This window comes from Gopherus evgoodei, chromosome 7 (assembly GCF_007399415.2).
Source record: "Gopherus evgoodei ecotype Sinaloan lineage chromosome 7, rGopEvg1_v1.p, whole genome shotgun sequence".
NCBI classification, from domain to species: domain Eukaryota; kingdom Metazoa; phylum Chordata; order Testudines; family Testudinidae; genus Gopherus; species Gopherus evgoodei.
The window spans coordinates 125,731,935-125,747,903 of NC_044328.1; the positions used below are offsets into that span (position 1 = coordinate 125,731,935).

General features: G+C 40.9%; 1 protein-coding gene across 3 annotated transcripts in view; it reads right to left on the minus strand.

Annotated features, from left to right (window-relative positions):
• Positions 1-15,969, minus strand: part of ATXN7 (ataxin 7) — a 128,997-nt gene that overhangs the window by 93,031 nt on the left and 19,997 nt on the right. For all 3 annotated transcript variants that reach the window (XM_030571334.1, XM_030571333.1, XM_030571335.1), the window contains exon 2: positions 6,982-7,074. In XM_030571334.1, coding sequence (XP_030427194.1) covers positions 6,982-7,074 — 93 coding nt within the window. The remainder of the gene's footprint in view (positions 1-6,981; positions 7,075-15,969) is intronic.

Sequence of the window (15,969 nt, forward strand, 5' to 3'; positions counted from 1 at the left end):
TTAATTTTCAGGCCGTACTCAGATTATCCTTAATTTTTATCGCATCCTCACTGCTTAGGGGCTCCACTTATTTACTTAGTCTCTTCTTATTTATATGGTTAAAGATCCTTTTATTACTTGTTTAATTTCCTTTGCAAGGAATTCCTTGACTTTGGCAATTCTCACTTTCTTCCTATACTTTCTGACCTCCAAGGCATAGTTTCCTTTGATGATCAATCCCTTCTTCCTTGCAGAGTCTGCTTACTCCCAAAATTATTTTCCAGGTGGTTATTAGATCAGTTAGATATGTAGCCTTTCCCTACAATTTTCTTACTCTTACTTGAGACACAAATTCCAGAAAGTTTTTGCACCCCTGACTCAAAGAAATTCCAAGGGCGGGTCTACACTGAAAATGTACATCAGCATAGCTACATCTCTCAGGGGTGTGAAAAAATCCACATCTCAGAGACACAGCTATGCCAATCTAGCCTCCAGTGTAGACAGTGCTAGCTTGACAGAAGAATTCTTCTGTCAGCCTAGCTGTCACCTCTCAGGAAGGTAGATTAATGACAGCAATGGAAGAATCCCTCCTGTTGCTGTACTGAATGTCTATGCTGAAGCGCTACAGCGGAGCAGCTGCAGCTGTGGCATTTTAAGTATAGACATACCCTTAGTCTACTCCATATTTAAGTCCCTGAGCTCTACAATCCAGCTACAAATGAGAATGATTCTATACCTCGGCGATTAGGACATTTCCCTGAAATGTGGGAGACTCAAGTTCAAATCTCTTCTCCACATCAGGTAAAGGGGGAAACTGAAGCCCAAGTCATACCAAGTAAGTGTTGCAATCACTAGGCTAAAGGTTATAATGGAAGTCACCTCTTCTGGAATCTACCCTTACAAATGCCTGAAGAAATCCATTTCAGGGCAAATGAAACATGTTTTTGTTAGCCCCTAAACAGACTAATTTTTCTGATTTGGTAAATTTTCACAAGTTTGGATTTGGTTCGACCCGAAGCAAATTTTTTTTTTTAATGTATGACCTGCAAGTGAACTGACAATTCAGTTATTCGCCCAGCTCTACAGTGGTTAGCAGCAGTGTATGTCATTTCAGACAGCACCTGCCAGGGCTTCTTGGGGCCCACCAGGCAGGTAGCCACGCTCAGGGAGCAGGTTTTCAAAACAAACATTGTGGGATTTTAGTGTACAAAACTCAAAGGCCCAAGACTCTTTCAAAGGCTCAGCATCATGTCTGACTGATTTAAGAATCTAATCTCTTCCTTTCCACAAGCAAAAAAGAAGGCAGAAGATTCCAGAAGTGAATCACTGACAAGGTAAGCAGTGGAGAATTTGTTTTTGTGGAACAGTGGTGCGCCTTTTATGGGAAGGGGGAGGCTCTACAGTTTGGATGGCTTCCACCTCAGTAGAAGGGGGACCAATCTCCTCAGGGACAGGCTGGCAAGAGCAGTCAGGATAGTGTTAAACGAATAGCAAAGGGGAGGGTAAAAGAGGTTAAGATATGAGCACGCAGCAAAAATCGAGATGCGAGAACAAAATTAATCAAGGAACCAAAGACACGAAGAGAAGAAATTTCTGATTGCCTATACACCAATGCTAGAAGCCTGGTAAACAAAACAAAAGGAATTAGAATTGCTCAATTCTGAGCATAAATTTAGTCTAGTTGGCATTACTGAAACCTGGTGGGATGATTCACATGATTAGAATTTTAAAATCAATCATTAGAACTTATTTAGGACAGGATCAATGGGCAAAAGGGGAAGGATGTGGCACTATGTCAGAAATGGCATTACTTGTTTGAGTCACTGATAAAACTCAGAAGAAAATGATCTTGAATTCTTATGTTCTAACAGATAAAGCACAATACGGGGTATTAGTTGGTGTCTGCTACGATCACCAAATCACACTTGGAACAGGATGAGACCTCCTTACTGGCCTACCTATAATGTATAGGGAAAAAAGCTGAGCCTTGGAATTCTCAACATACAGATACCAATTTCCTAACTCAAAAAGTGTTGCAATCAACATGGTGAGAATTCTTTATTAGACCTTGTCCTAATAGATAAAGAGGATTGATCACAGAACTAAAATTAATGATAGTTTAGTTACAAGTGATCAATGACTTGATAAAGATCATATATAGGGCCAATTTCCTAAAGCTGAAAATAATTATGAGCCAATCAGCTGGCAGAAAGAACTTAATCCGAATAAAACGTGAATGATAATTGGGCATAATTTAAGAATCCCTTACTAAATACACAAAAAGCCACAATCGAGGAAGATTGTACTGATTTAAAAAAATGATCTGGTTTAGAAGGTAAGTGAAGGCAGCTGTAAAAAAATAAAAGGTAATATATAACAGATGGAAGAAAGGGGAAACTTGACAGTAATGAATGATATCAGAAGACAGGAATTGTAAAAAAAATGATAACGGAAGCCAAGGGACACAAGTAGAAGTCTATTGCTAATAGAGCAAAGGACAGAGTTTTTTAACTATATTAGTAACAAAAGAATCCTGACAATGGTACTGGTCCAATACTATATAGAGACCAACAATGCAGAAAAGGCAAAAGCATTCAATAACTATTTCTGTTCTGTATTGGGGGGGGGGGGAGCGGAACAGATGATACACTCTCATTGTATGTGATAAAAACCAAACACTCTTTCTATCCAACTAGTATCGCTCTGAATGTTATAAGCACAAGCTGCTAACATTCGACATTTTTAAATCGAAGGGCCACAAAACTTGCATCCAAAAGTTTAAAAGAGCTGGCCGAGGAGTTCACTGCACAGTAAATGTTGCTTTTCAATCAGTCCTGGAACACTGGGGAAGTTCCAGAAGACTGGAAAAAACTAATGTGCCAATTTTTAAAGAGTAAACAAGATGACCCGGGTAGTTACAGGCTCATCAGCCGGACACTGATTTCCAAGCAAGATAATGGAGCAACTGATATGGGACTCTAATAAGAATTAAAGGAATGCAATACAATTAATGCTGATCACTATGGGTTAATGGAAAATAGATCCTGTCAAACTAACCTTTTTTTTTTTAAATGAAATTACAAGTTTGGCTGATAAGGGTAGTAGCGTTGATGTAATATATTTAGACTTCTGTAAGATGTTGACTTGGTATCACATGACATTTTGATTACAAAACAAGGCACACATCTGATGAATTAAAACTGACCTAATGATAGGTCTTAAAAAGTAACTATAAACAGGGAATCCTTATCAAGCATGTGTATTTCCAAAGGAGTCTGCAGGGGTCAGTCTTTTGCCCTATGCTATTTAACGTTTTTATCAATGACTTGGAAGAAAATATAATATCATCACTGATAAAGTTTGCAGACAACACATAAATTGGGGGAGTGGTAAATAATGAAGAGGTCAGGTCACTGATTCAGAGCAATTTGGAATCACTTAGCAAACTTGGTGCAGGAAAACAATCTGCATTTTAATATGGCTAAATGTAAATATATGCATCTAGGAATAAAGAAAGTAGGCCATACTTACAAGATGAGGGACTCTCTCCTGGGAAGCAGAGATTCTGAAAAAGTTTTGTGGGGTTGTGGTGGATAATCAGCTGAACATGAGCTCCCAATGTGACGCTGTGGCCAAAAGAGCTAATGCGATCCTTGGAATGAATAAAAAGGGGAATCTCAAGTAGGAGTAAAGAGATATTTTAGCTTTGTAGTTGCTACAGGAGTGACCACTGTTGGAATAGGAGTGTCTGGTTCTGGGGCCAACAGTTCCTAAAGGATGCTGATAAACTGGAGAAGGTTCACAGAGGAGCCATGAGAAGATTAGAAGATCAGGAAAACATGACTGATAGTAATAGAATCAAGGAGATCATTTTATTTATCTTAACAGAAGATTAAAGGATGATTTGATTATAATCTATCCCAGGACTACCAGATTATATGTATCTACATTGGGAACAAATATTTAATAGTAGGTTTTTCAATCTAGCCAAGAGAGGTATAACGCAATCCAGTGGCTGGAGTTAGATAATTCAGACTGGAAATAAGATGCATACTTTTAACGGTGAGAGTAATTAGCCACTGGAAACTGGTGAATTCTCCATCGCTGACTATTTTAAAATCAAATTGGCTGTTTTTCTAAAAGATCTGCTCCACGAATTATTTCGGCCTGTGTTATCACAGGAGGTCAGACTAGACTATTTCATAATGGTCCTTTCTGGCCTTGGAATCTATTAATCTATTTCAAAACGGATTCAGACACTAAACTCTAAATCCCTACTGAAAATAGATTAGGCTCCTAAATCAGTTATGTCTTGTGACACTGTGAGCAGAAACATCTAAATACCTTTAAAATCTGGGTACTTGGCTTTTGAGATGGGGAAAACTTCCACAATCTTGAAAATATTCTTGTGTTGGACAACCACTTCCCACCCACTTCGCTAAATGGGGGTGAAAATATTTAAAGTAAGTTTCCCTAATGGTGCATTAGTATGCCAATTGCACATGTATAAACAAATAAAGGAAAAATAAAAATAAATATTCTCCATGCCCTGTACGCAGTGCTGTAATTTACACTAATGTAAAGTCAGTGTAAAACGCTACTATTCTGATAGGACAGCCTTTTAAAACCATTCTGCAATCTACACTCACTTTGCACTAATGTAAATGACTACACAAAGTGCAGGCCCAATGTACTCCATACTTTACAGTACTGGCTTCTTCAGCCATCTGTTTTTAAATCCTACCATATGCAAGGAAGATAAGCCAAAAAGGAAAAATCCTCACTTTTCTTCTATTGTTCTGTTGATATAAAATTGCTAATATCAAGCACACAGTAGAATACTGTATTAATATTGACTAACGTGTCCGTCTGGCATAGTCAGATATTCCAGTAACCCTGTATTAATGTAGTGCTTGAAAGTTGTTCAATTCATCAAAAGGAATTTAATTACCTATACAGGCAGTATTCCTGGTCTCTGCTGTGTGGCACAAAGGTTCAGGTTCACTGATATGCGCTGTAAGTTAGGTCTAAACTGTGCCAAGCAGCACACCAAGTCCTAACTGTTGTGCTCTGAAGTGAAAGTAAACTGCTGAGCCATAAATCTATACTTCTAATTTCACATGCCAAAATCATATGACCCTGCAATGTGGGTCCACCAATAATACTTTTACAGTGTTTTTCTTCCTTTCAAATGGCACCTGACTTGATGTAATTACAATTTCCAAGTAAAAAGTTTCAATATAGGTTTTAAAAGAAAAAAATACTAGTTTTTAGCTGAGTGGCTCAAGAGAAGATATCAGTAAAAAGCCATACTGTGACAAACATTCCTCACTCTCCCCAGATTATCTCTGCCTTCAAATGAGTTCTGCTTCTTTAATTGCAGACCAGCTCCATGCTAACTTTACGGCACTTTCTATAATAATCTATTTTAAACGCATAAAAAAGCTGGTTTGCACAGGAAAAATTAACAACTCTGACGTCTTGGCTCTTTCAAATTTGTGCATAAAGGCAAATAGAACAAATCTATTTATATTTTAAGTTGTTTTACCATACCAAAGAAAAATACACACAAACAAGTAAAACACATTGAAGGGGTAAAGGAGAGGAGAAATGTAAGGGAGACCAGAGGAAGAAAACTGCATCATGATACTAGCTCAAGGAATTTTGCACCCCATCATAATATAATGCTGTTTTACCCAAGACTATATGAATATAGATAAAACTGAATTTGATTATCAAAGAAAAAAAAACATTAAAAAAAAATGTATCTCCCAAAGTACATCAAACACATAGATAAAGACTCTTCTAACACAAACTCAACTCATTCAAGTTACTTTCATATCTCCTATCTCATTCAGGCCATGTCTACATCTAAAATTTTGCAGCGCTGGTAGTACAGCTGTATTAGTACAGCTGTATAGGGCCAGCGCTGCAGAGTGGCCACACTTACAGCAACCAGCGCTGCAAGTGGTGTTAGATTGGCCACACTGCAGCGCGGTTGGGTGGCTTCAAGGGGGGGTCGGGGAACGGGAGAGCAAACCGGGAAAGGAGACCCGCTTCGCCGCGGTTTGCTCTCGCGTTCCCCGAACCCCCTCTGCAAACCGCAGGGAAGGAGACCAGCTTGCTCGGGGTTCGGGGGAACGAGAGAGCAAAACCGGGAAAGGAGACCCGCTTCGCCGCGGTTTGCTCTCGCGTTCCGGAGCCCCCAGCAAACCGCAGGAAGGAGACCTGCTTGCTCGGGGCTCCGGGAACTAGAGAGCAAACCGGGAAAGGAGACCCGCTTCGCCGCGGTTTGCTCTCGCGTTCCCGGAGCCACCCAGCAAACCGCAGGGAAGGAGACCTGCTTGCTCGGGGAACGGGAGAGCAAACCGCGGCGAAGCTGGTCTCCTTTCCCGGTTTGCTCTCGCGTTCCCGAACCCCCCTGCAAACCGCAGGGAAGGAGACCTGCTTGCTCGGGGTTCCGGGAACGCGAGAGCAAGCTGGGAAGGAGACCAGCTTGATTACCAGAGGCTTCCTCCTTCCACGGAGGTCAAGAAAAGCGCTGGTAAGTGTTTACATTGATTACCAGCGCTGGATCACCAGCGCTGGATCCTCTACACCCGAGACAAAACGGGAGTACGGCCAGCGCTGCAAACAGGGAGTTGCAGCGCTGGTGATGCCCTGCAGATGTGTACACCTTCAAAGTTGCAGCGCTGTAACTCCCCACCAGCGCTGCAACTTTCTGATGTAGACAAGCCCTCAGATAAATGAAGTCTGACTGAATGTTTGAGGTTTATTGGTATGCACAGAGAGCTTATTCTGGCTGTTTGGAAGGTTTCTTTACTTCCACTGAAACTTGCATTTAACACCTGCATCTTATCAAAACATCACCAAGCTGCCTCTGGTAGCACTTCAGTCTTGCTTTGCAACCCTGTGAATATCCTGTTCTTCATGTTTCTCACATCTGAACTATGAGAATACGATGTTTAAGAAAAAAATATATAGGTAAGTATGTCACAGTACCTTTAAAGTGTGGTAAAACTCTGGGTTGATTTATGAATTGATCGTCATCTGTTTGGATTGTGGAAGCTCTCTCTGACTTACAGTCGTTTAACTCTGAAATGAAACAAAAATATATGACTACTACAATAATAGGGAAATTTGCAATCTTATTTAACTGACATTCTATAATTGCAATTTTTGCCTTGAAATATTAAAGTGCTAATACAATGCATTTTACCTATTTTACACCAGAGATTATTTAGTTTTTACAATGAACTTAAATGTAATATATTGTAAACAGAGAATGCAATTCAACATAACGTGAACAACAGGTCTTTCAATGATAGCCCATCAATTTCAGAACGAATATTATTTAAAAAATGCACCAATTCAAGTCTCAACCATCACGCCAGTAGTAATATTAATTTAGACTAAAAATGTCTGTATCTAATTTAGATTCTAATCTTGCAAATAGGTGCATTGGTGTGGACTCTATATTCAGAATCTGCTCCTATGTTTCTACAAACAGTTGTTCTCAAACTTTTGTACTGGTGACACCCTTTCACATAGCTAGCCTTTGAGTGTGACCCCCCCTTATAAATTAAAAACACTTTTAAATATAGTTAACACCATTATAAATGCTGGATGCAAAGCAGGGTTTGGGGTGGAGGCTGACAGCTTGCGACTCCCCCATGTAATAACCTTGTGACCCCCTGAGGGGTCCCGATCCCCAGTTTGAGAACCCCTGGTCTACAGGTTCAGGGCCTAAGCAACTATTTTTACACTAGACTTTTTTCCCTCCACAGTGCAGCTCCACCAACAGTAGCAAAGAAGGGCCATCCATTTATGTACACTGGCCAACAGTGTTTTTACCACTGTGGCATGTAACCTCAGGTGCCTTGTGGTGATAATTTACATGCAACATTGTTCATTATTTTACCACTGAGAGAGAGAACTATATTAAGGCCTTATCTATATTAATCTGTTTTAAAACCAGTAATAAACCAGTGCAAGCCTCTGCATTGACACACTTGTTTTGTTTAATTTCTCTAAGTAGCTACTTACAGAGACAGCTAACTACTAGTAATCCTCTCTGGTGCCCACTGTAAAAGGTAGTATAGGCACCTACAATATTACTTTTTTCTCTACCATCTGCTAGGCCAGCCTTTTTGGTTTGTATGTGTTCGCTGCCTAACACTATTAGGCTGTCAAGTATCAGAGAGGTAGCCATGTTAGTCTGGATCTGTAAAAGCAGCAAAGAGTCCTATGGCACCTTATAGATTAACAGATGTATTGGAGCATGAGCTTTCGTGGGTGAATACCCACTTCGTCGGATGCTGGGCCCTTTGGTACTATCACAATATAAAACAGAATTTTATTAGGAAACAGAGAACCCTCTGCATGTAGATCTCCTCTACTCTATGTGGAAGGTTGCCTAGGCAGGCAAAAAAAAAAAGAAGTAATGTAGCCGGAAACTGTATTACCTTTCAAAATGTTCTGTGGAGCAGAGACTTTTTGCCTTCTGCTTCCTTCATCAATAACCCACACACTTCCATGTAGAAGCAGCAAAGAGTCCTGTGGCACCTTATAGACTAACAGACGTTTGGAGCATGAGCTTTCAGGTGGGTGAAATACTCACTTCATCAGATGCAGCCACGAAAGCTCATGCTCCAAAACGTCTGTTAGTCGCTATAAGGTGCCACAGGACTCTTGCTGCTATTTACAGATCCAGATTAACATGGCTACCCCTCTGATACTTCCATGTAGAAAAAAAGAGTAGCTATATCATTATATTGTGGTAGCGCTTAGAAAGCCCAGGCTCATTGTGCTAGGCACTATGCAAATACGAACCAAAAAGTCCATCCCCCAAAGAGTGTACATCTATGGGCTTGTCTCTACTTATAGGGAATCAACGTGTGGCAATCAATCCACCGGGAGTCGAGTAAGAACCCACTAAATCAGCAGAGCCGATCACATCTCCCCGTGACGCTGCTACTCCACTGGAATGAGAAGCATAAGGTCAAGTTGATGGGAGAGTCTCTCCCATTGACCAAGGCCAGTGTAGACACCACAATAAGTCGACCTCAGGTACATCGACTCCAGCTATGTTATTCAAGTAGCTGGAGTTGCATAACTTAGGTCGACTTAGCCCCATGGTGTAGACCTGCCCTAAGTATAAGTCAAGAGGTAAATAAAACAAATATTATGGGATCAGAAGTCAGAAATAAGGTTATTATAAATAGCATGACAAACAGCATGATAAGCAGCAACCTAACCACTAATCAGTTTTTGTCAGTATCACAGCAGAGTTGAGTTTTAAGGAAGGATGTGAAGGAGGACAATGTTGTGGCTTTACAGATTTTTATGTGCAGTTCAGACTTGTGCATAAGAGGTGGCAAAGAAGAAAGTAAGATGGTGCTTGTTGGGAGCTTTTACAAATGAGCAATCAAGATTGACACAGTTCACAGAGAAAAGTGTAAAAGAAATGACAGGGCGGGTAGAGATGAGCCATGATGGGCCTTATAGAGAAAAGCATTTGGGGCCTGATGCGATGGAAATGGGGAAAACCAGTGCAAAGAGTAAGAGAAGATAGCATGATCAAAGAACCAAGCCTACATTTTCAAAACAGTATGTCAGGTTTTAAGCCATACATCTCCCCTGAAAAGTCAATGGAAAAAAGTGTGGCTGCAACTTGACAGGAATACTTTAAGATTTGCTGTTAAAGAAAATAAACAGGAGTAATGTTGCAATTCACAGAGCAAAAGCTAAATCCCAGACAATACATAACAGCAGTTTAAGGAGAAATATCTTCACAAGAAAGTTGTAGTAATAAAAATCAAACCAAAGCCCATGAAAACATTAAAAAGCCAGGAAATTGAAAGTTAAGAAACTTTAACAGTTCGAAAGTATGAAATCAATTTAAGATAGCCCAAACGGCTGATTGCCCCTTTTCAAACTGAGCAGACCGTCAAATTTTCAGGGCACATGGGCATGTTCCAGTTGGAATTAGAAACTCATGGAGTCTGATATTTTCTTTGATGTTATCTTGTTTATTTACAAGGAACATACAAGTCCTGCTTTTCCAAATGCAGGAGAAACCAAGAATAAAAGGAGCAGTTTCCTAGCTTACAGCCCCAAGCCTCATTAGCCAACTCCAGACCCAAAAGTACTCTAGCTTCTTCCAGGGCTACACCGTGCTCACTGGGTACTGCTTGGCTTTCTTGCTTGTTGCCTTTGCCTCTCCATTCTCTATGTTCTTGTCTGTTCTCAGTTTGTGTATGTTCTCACACATCCACACACACCTTGTCACAGTACCCACTGGAACAACAGCCCATTTGGTGCTAGTTTCTGGGCAGTCTCTAATAGCCCTTGTTTTAGGAGTGGCCCCTTAATTGTCTTTTACAACTATATTAAATGAAGGATGTGGTCACACACATTGGTTTGTACAAGGTTTCCAGTCAATCCGTAACAAGGCACCACCCAGCTCATAAAAACAGCACATACCTCAGCTTTGCCAATCATCCCAATGAGGCCTAAAATGGTGACACCCAATAACTCATCCCAAATAGAGTATGTAAATAAATTACCAAATGATACAAGATTAACTATTTACAAGTATACAGTATCCTTCTGTCAGGAGAGGTCTGCATCACCATGACAGAAGCTACTCCTATCCAAATCCCTTCTGGGCTTTTCTTTCCCTGGATTTCCCTTCAGTCACCAGTGAGGGACTCCTGTCAGCCAGCCCCTGAGCAATATCTACTGTTTCAATGGAACTGGTTGGCTGAGGCAGACCTAGCACATTCTGTTTGAATGGGAGATTCATCTTTGTAACAAATTTTCCAGCCTCAACTTCCACAAATACATTCTCAGATTGAGGGGAAGAGGGAAGAGAAAGAGGTATTGGGGGTAGGCAGCTGAAATCCTGTCCCTGAAACTGTAAGCTCTAGTATCTATGTCTAACATGAAAGGAGTTAGAAACACAGATAAGCCAAGAGAAGAGCAGTCCCAAAACCCTTTTTCAACTTTGAAAATGCTAAATAACCCCCGACTGACAAATGAAATGATTTTCCTTCTTCGTTATTTGCTACTTGCCAGAAACATTCAGCAAACAAACAGGCATCAGTTCTTCTTTCAGACCCACAAGAACTCTGGCAGCTAAGGTTTCCCTGAAACCCTGGGTCTCCAAACAGGTTTTTAACCACTTCCCACCACTCCTTTGCTGAAAAGCTACCACAGCATATAGCTGTTATAATGGTTTCTACAGTCTGGGGCAGGACAATTTATTCACTGCAAACCACTTGCCTACAAACCATTTGTCTCACCTGGGCCATATCTTTAAAGGGCATTTCCACAGACTGAATTTGTAAGACATCTTTCCTGGCATTGGATTATACAGTTATTAGCCGTAACAGAATCCAAGCCAGTTCTGAGCTCAATCTCCATTTCAGCCACACCAATTTCTTGTTTGAATACCAGAGGTGCAATCTTTCAACCCAATTTTCCCAAATTTTGGATGAGTGCCCTGCCCCCATCATTGTCTTCATTTGAGTCCAATTAGGTGGTGCAGTTTTGGATCCCTAGTTCCCTTGCCTTTTTTGCATGTCTTGTTTAACATCTGTTATGTTTGAGCCCGTGTCAATCACTGCTAATGTGTCTATTACACATTTAACAGCCAAACTCTCCATATTGTTATTTAACTGCCCAGATCTAAACAAACACTGGGGCTGATCCTAGTATCTGCACCAAACTTTACTCCCTCAGTTTTGGGTACCCCATTTCTTGAATGGGCCGAGGTTTTTACTAGACCTTGCAACAGTCTATCTGACTTGTCATAAATTTATACAAGTCCTTTATTTGTGGCCAATTTGTCACAATACAAGCATTTAACTGAACTGTTTCCTTTAATTTTTTGCATTTAATGGCAATATTCCCTGTTTTACAAACTATCATCAAATTTTTATCATTACATTAAGGTCTGAGCCAGACTAGAATCCCCTAAATTCATCATACTTATTTGACGCAGAGCTGTACTTACAGAGCTCATGGCGATCAGCTTCCACCTCTGGGGCACTGCTGCAAGGAAAGATTGCAGTTCTGTGTCAAATTCCATCACCTCTCACAGCGTCTTTGGCCTGTTTTTGCAGATCTTGATCAGCAAGTCCAGTCAGCATCCATAAATTGGTCCACTGCCAGTGTATGCTGAAAGGCCTCAGTGGTATCAGGTACGCCAGGAACACCAGTCTCCACAGGTCCTCTGCCAGTTCAAGGTGGGGTTTCTTCTTTCCCTCTTCTGTATCTCAGCTGAGCCCTAGCTAGCTCTGATTGATGGGTAGCTCAAAGTGCATCTCCTGGGCTTCTACCAGGTCTGGACAACTCAGGGCAAGTATGCACTCAGTGCTAGATCAGCACAGCTGCACCTATGCTGACAGGAGAGCACTTTCCCATCAGCATAATTATTCCACCTCCACAAGAGGTAGAAGCGTATGTCGGTGGGAGATCATCTCTCACTGACACAGCGCCAGTGTGGACAGCGCTTAGGTTGCTGTAACTTGCGTGCTCAACAGTGGTGTCTTTTTCACACCCTGAGTGACATAAGTTACATTGATTTACAGTGCAGACCAGCTCTCAATCTCTTTTCTGGGGGTAAATCTGCAGCCCCAATCAAAGCTGGGCCACTCAAGTTGGGTGCAAAACTCCCTTTTCAGTTCCTCATCTCAGCCATATCATTTGAACTATAATGTTGAACTGAGCCAAATAAACCCTCTCAGAGAGAGTTTTTCCCTTGATACCTACTGGCTTTTGAATTATCTGAGTAAGGACAGCCTGACTCTCCCCTCTGGGCCTCTGTGGATAACAATTGGGATAGAAAAGTGTTGTAAACATCTGGTCTTATCCAAGTCACCTGGCTGCCCCAATTCCTCATCCAGGTGCTGCCTTCCACTACAAAGGGTGACCCTCTGATTTTCTTCTGTAGCTGAATTTTTAGCTCCGCAAGTCCTTGCTTCGGCTTCTCTTGGTTAGCAAGTTCCAGATCAGCCAGTTTGCTCAGACACCACTATTTCATGGAAGAACTTCTGGTCCACAGCAGTCAGATTGCTGGTCACCTCATCAATCCATTTTATCATCCCAGCCTGGGTGTGTTGCAGCTGGTCATCTCAGTCTGTCCAGACTCTGTATAGTTGTGGCTCCAGAGATTTCACCTCCATTTGCAAGTCATCTCTGAGCCTTTTCTGAGCCTTTTCTACCTCTAATGCTGATTTAATTAACAGAATCATAGAAGATTAGGTTTGGAAGAGACATCAGGAGGTCATCTAGTCCAGTGGTTCTCAAAGCCGGTCTGCCACTTGTTCAGGGAAAGCCCCTGGCGGTCCGGGCCGGTTTGTTTACCTGCCGCATCTGCAGGTTTGGCCGATCACGGCTCCCACGGGCCGCGGTTCACTGCTCCAGGCCAATGGGGGCTGCAGGAAGGGTGGCCAGCACATCCCTCAGCCCACACCACTTCCCGCAGCCCACACTGGCCTGGAGCGGTGAACCGTGGCCAGTGGGAGCCGCAATCGGCCGAACCTGCGGACATGGCAGGTAAACAGACCAGCCTGGCCCATCAGGGACTTTCCCTGAACAAGCGGCAGACCGGCTTTGAGAACCGCTGATCTAGTCCAACCCCCTGCTCAAAGCAGGACCAACAACAACTAAATCATCCCACCCAGGACTTTGTCAAGCTGGGCCTTAAAAACCTCTAAGGGTGGAGATTCCACTACCTCGCTAGGTAATCCACTCCAATGCTTCACCACCCTCCTAGTGAAATAGTGTTTCCTAATATCCAACCTAGACCTCCCCCACTGCAACTTGAGACCACTGCTCCTTGTTCTATTATCTGCCACCACTGAGAACAGCTGAGCTTCATCCTCTTTGGAACCACTCTTCAGATACTTGAAGGCTGCTAACAAATCCCCCCTCACTCTTCTTTTCTGCAGACTAAAGCCCAGTTCTCTTAGCCTCTTCTCATAAGTCATGTGCCCCAGCCCCCTGATCATCTTCGTTGCCCCCCACAAATTCCTTTTGTGAAGCCTCCAGCTCCTGTTTCAGTTACTGTTTTAAATCCCATTGGCCAATAGTCTATAAGCACCTTCATTACTTGTTCCATCTTCATTCAGGAGGAACACCAGCTCAGAATCTCTTCTTGGAAACTGGATCTCATTACTAACACCAGTGTTGCCCTTTTGACTCAAGCAGCTCCCCACAGACTAAGGGTGTGCCAGGAAAAGAGAAGGTCTGTTGGATGAAGGAGCTATAAGCATAGTGCAATGAACTATGGCTGTTCAGGGCTGCTGGATATCCTTTAGGGACTACTGTAGCCCAAGAGTATGACACATCTCTTGAGGCTGAATCAGCACCCTGCAGCCACACAACTCTAGAGGTGCAAAGATGGAGTTAAAAGTATAAATAATACAAAAAAATCAAAAATTTATTATTCCTCCTCCTTAGATATAATATCCATTTTTACATGTACAGATCAGAGAATCAAAAATGTAAGGACAATGTTTTAAATGGATGGATCCCCCAAATGGAAAGTAAGACAGAATCTTGAGATTTACCTTTGATTCAGCCGCTCATGATTCCATAGTATTGTAATTTATACTAAACTGTGAAGATCCTTCCCATTATTACTTGGACATTTAGCTATGTATTGTTACAAAGCACAATGGAATTCCCAGTGGAAAGGTACAAGATTTTTCCTTCAAAATACACCAGAGTTTTTCTTAAACATTTCCATAAATATCTTTACAGATAATCAGATTGTTGCCACTAAATCTGACAGTCAACGGACAGACCATCTTTTGTAACTATCTCAAACTTTTGGTAATGAAAAACCTATCAATAAATTCTTCACAATAAAGTTCACTTAAAGTGTTTTTACATCTCTGTCTGCTGTTTTTATCTTGATAATTATTGCATACAGTCCAAATTTATTGTTTTTGGTGCCCAAACAGCCAATTATATAGTTTAGCCAATGGTTTCAGCTGCATCTTCAGTAATTTCCTTTTAATTTCTATATCTTGCTCAACAGTAGGCAGTAAGGTTACTGCTATAATAAGATGTCTTTGCATACTTGCTTCAGCTGTTTAAGTAAGTATAAAACACAGACTAGGGAAAATACATGGTTTTGGAAACAATGAATGAAAATTTGGTTGCAGTTTCCCCACATAAACAGGCAAGTCTAATTTATATTCTCAAGTACTGTATCTTATGTATATTTAAGCCACAATTTGAAGGTTCAGCACACACACAACATTAGGAGCCAGCTAGGACAAATTAAAGACAACAGAATAATATTTTTAGATTTTATGGAATATTTCATTTATGAATAACTGCAGAAGAAATGAAAATATAGTTTTTATTTTTGACGCTATAAGAATATTCCATGATAATCACAACTTCTTATATCAACAACTCCTGAAGTATTCTATACAAAAAGACTGTTAGGCAAACACTACTAGATTCCATGACTTTCCAAATAACAATGTTAAATAAAACCTCTTATGCACCATTTAAAAAAAAGGAAGGGAAAAGCATATTATGTCAAACAAGGAGTACTTAAACAAAATTAAAACAAACATACACGCATACTTTGTAAGTGAGGGCGTATCTAATCAAGACAATAGACAGCATATGATTAGACAATTTATAAAATGTATTATTGAGCTTCCATTCCATGTAAAAGACATAGTGGATTATTCAAAGTACACAGTTATGGTTAGTACAAATTTAAGATTTTAAATTAGCTCTCTGACTATATCACTATTTCAAGTTGTTGCCGATCAAAATTTGTACATTTTTAAATTACTACCTTGTAGTATATAATATACTAGCAATATAATATTCAGATGACTTATTATTTAGGTGTTATATCACTAACCTTAAAAGAGATGTTGGTTCTTATACAGGTACATCACCGTTCTCAATGTAAACAAAGGACAGTGGCATGCACCCCAGGCTAAGGATGTC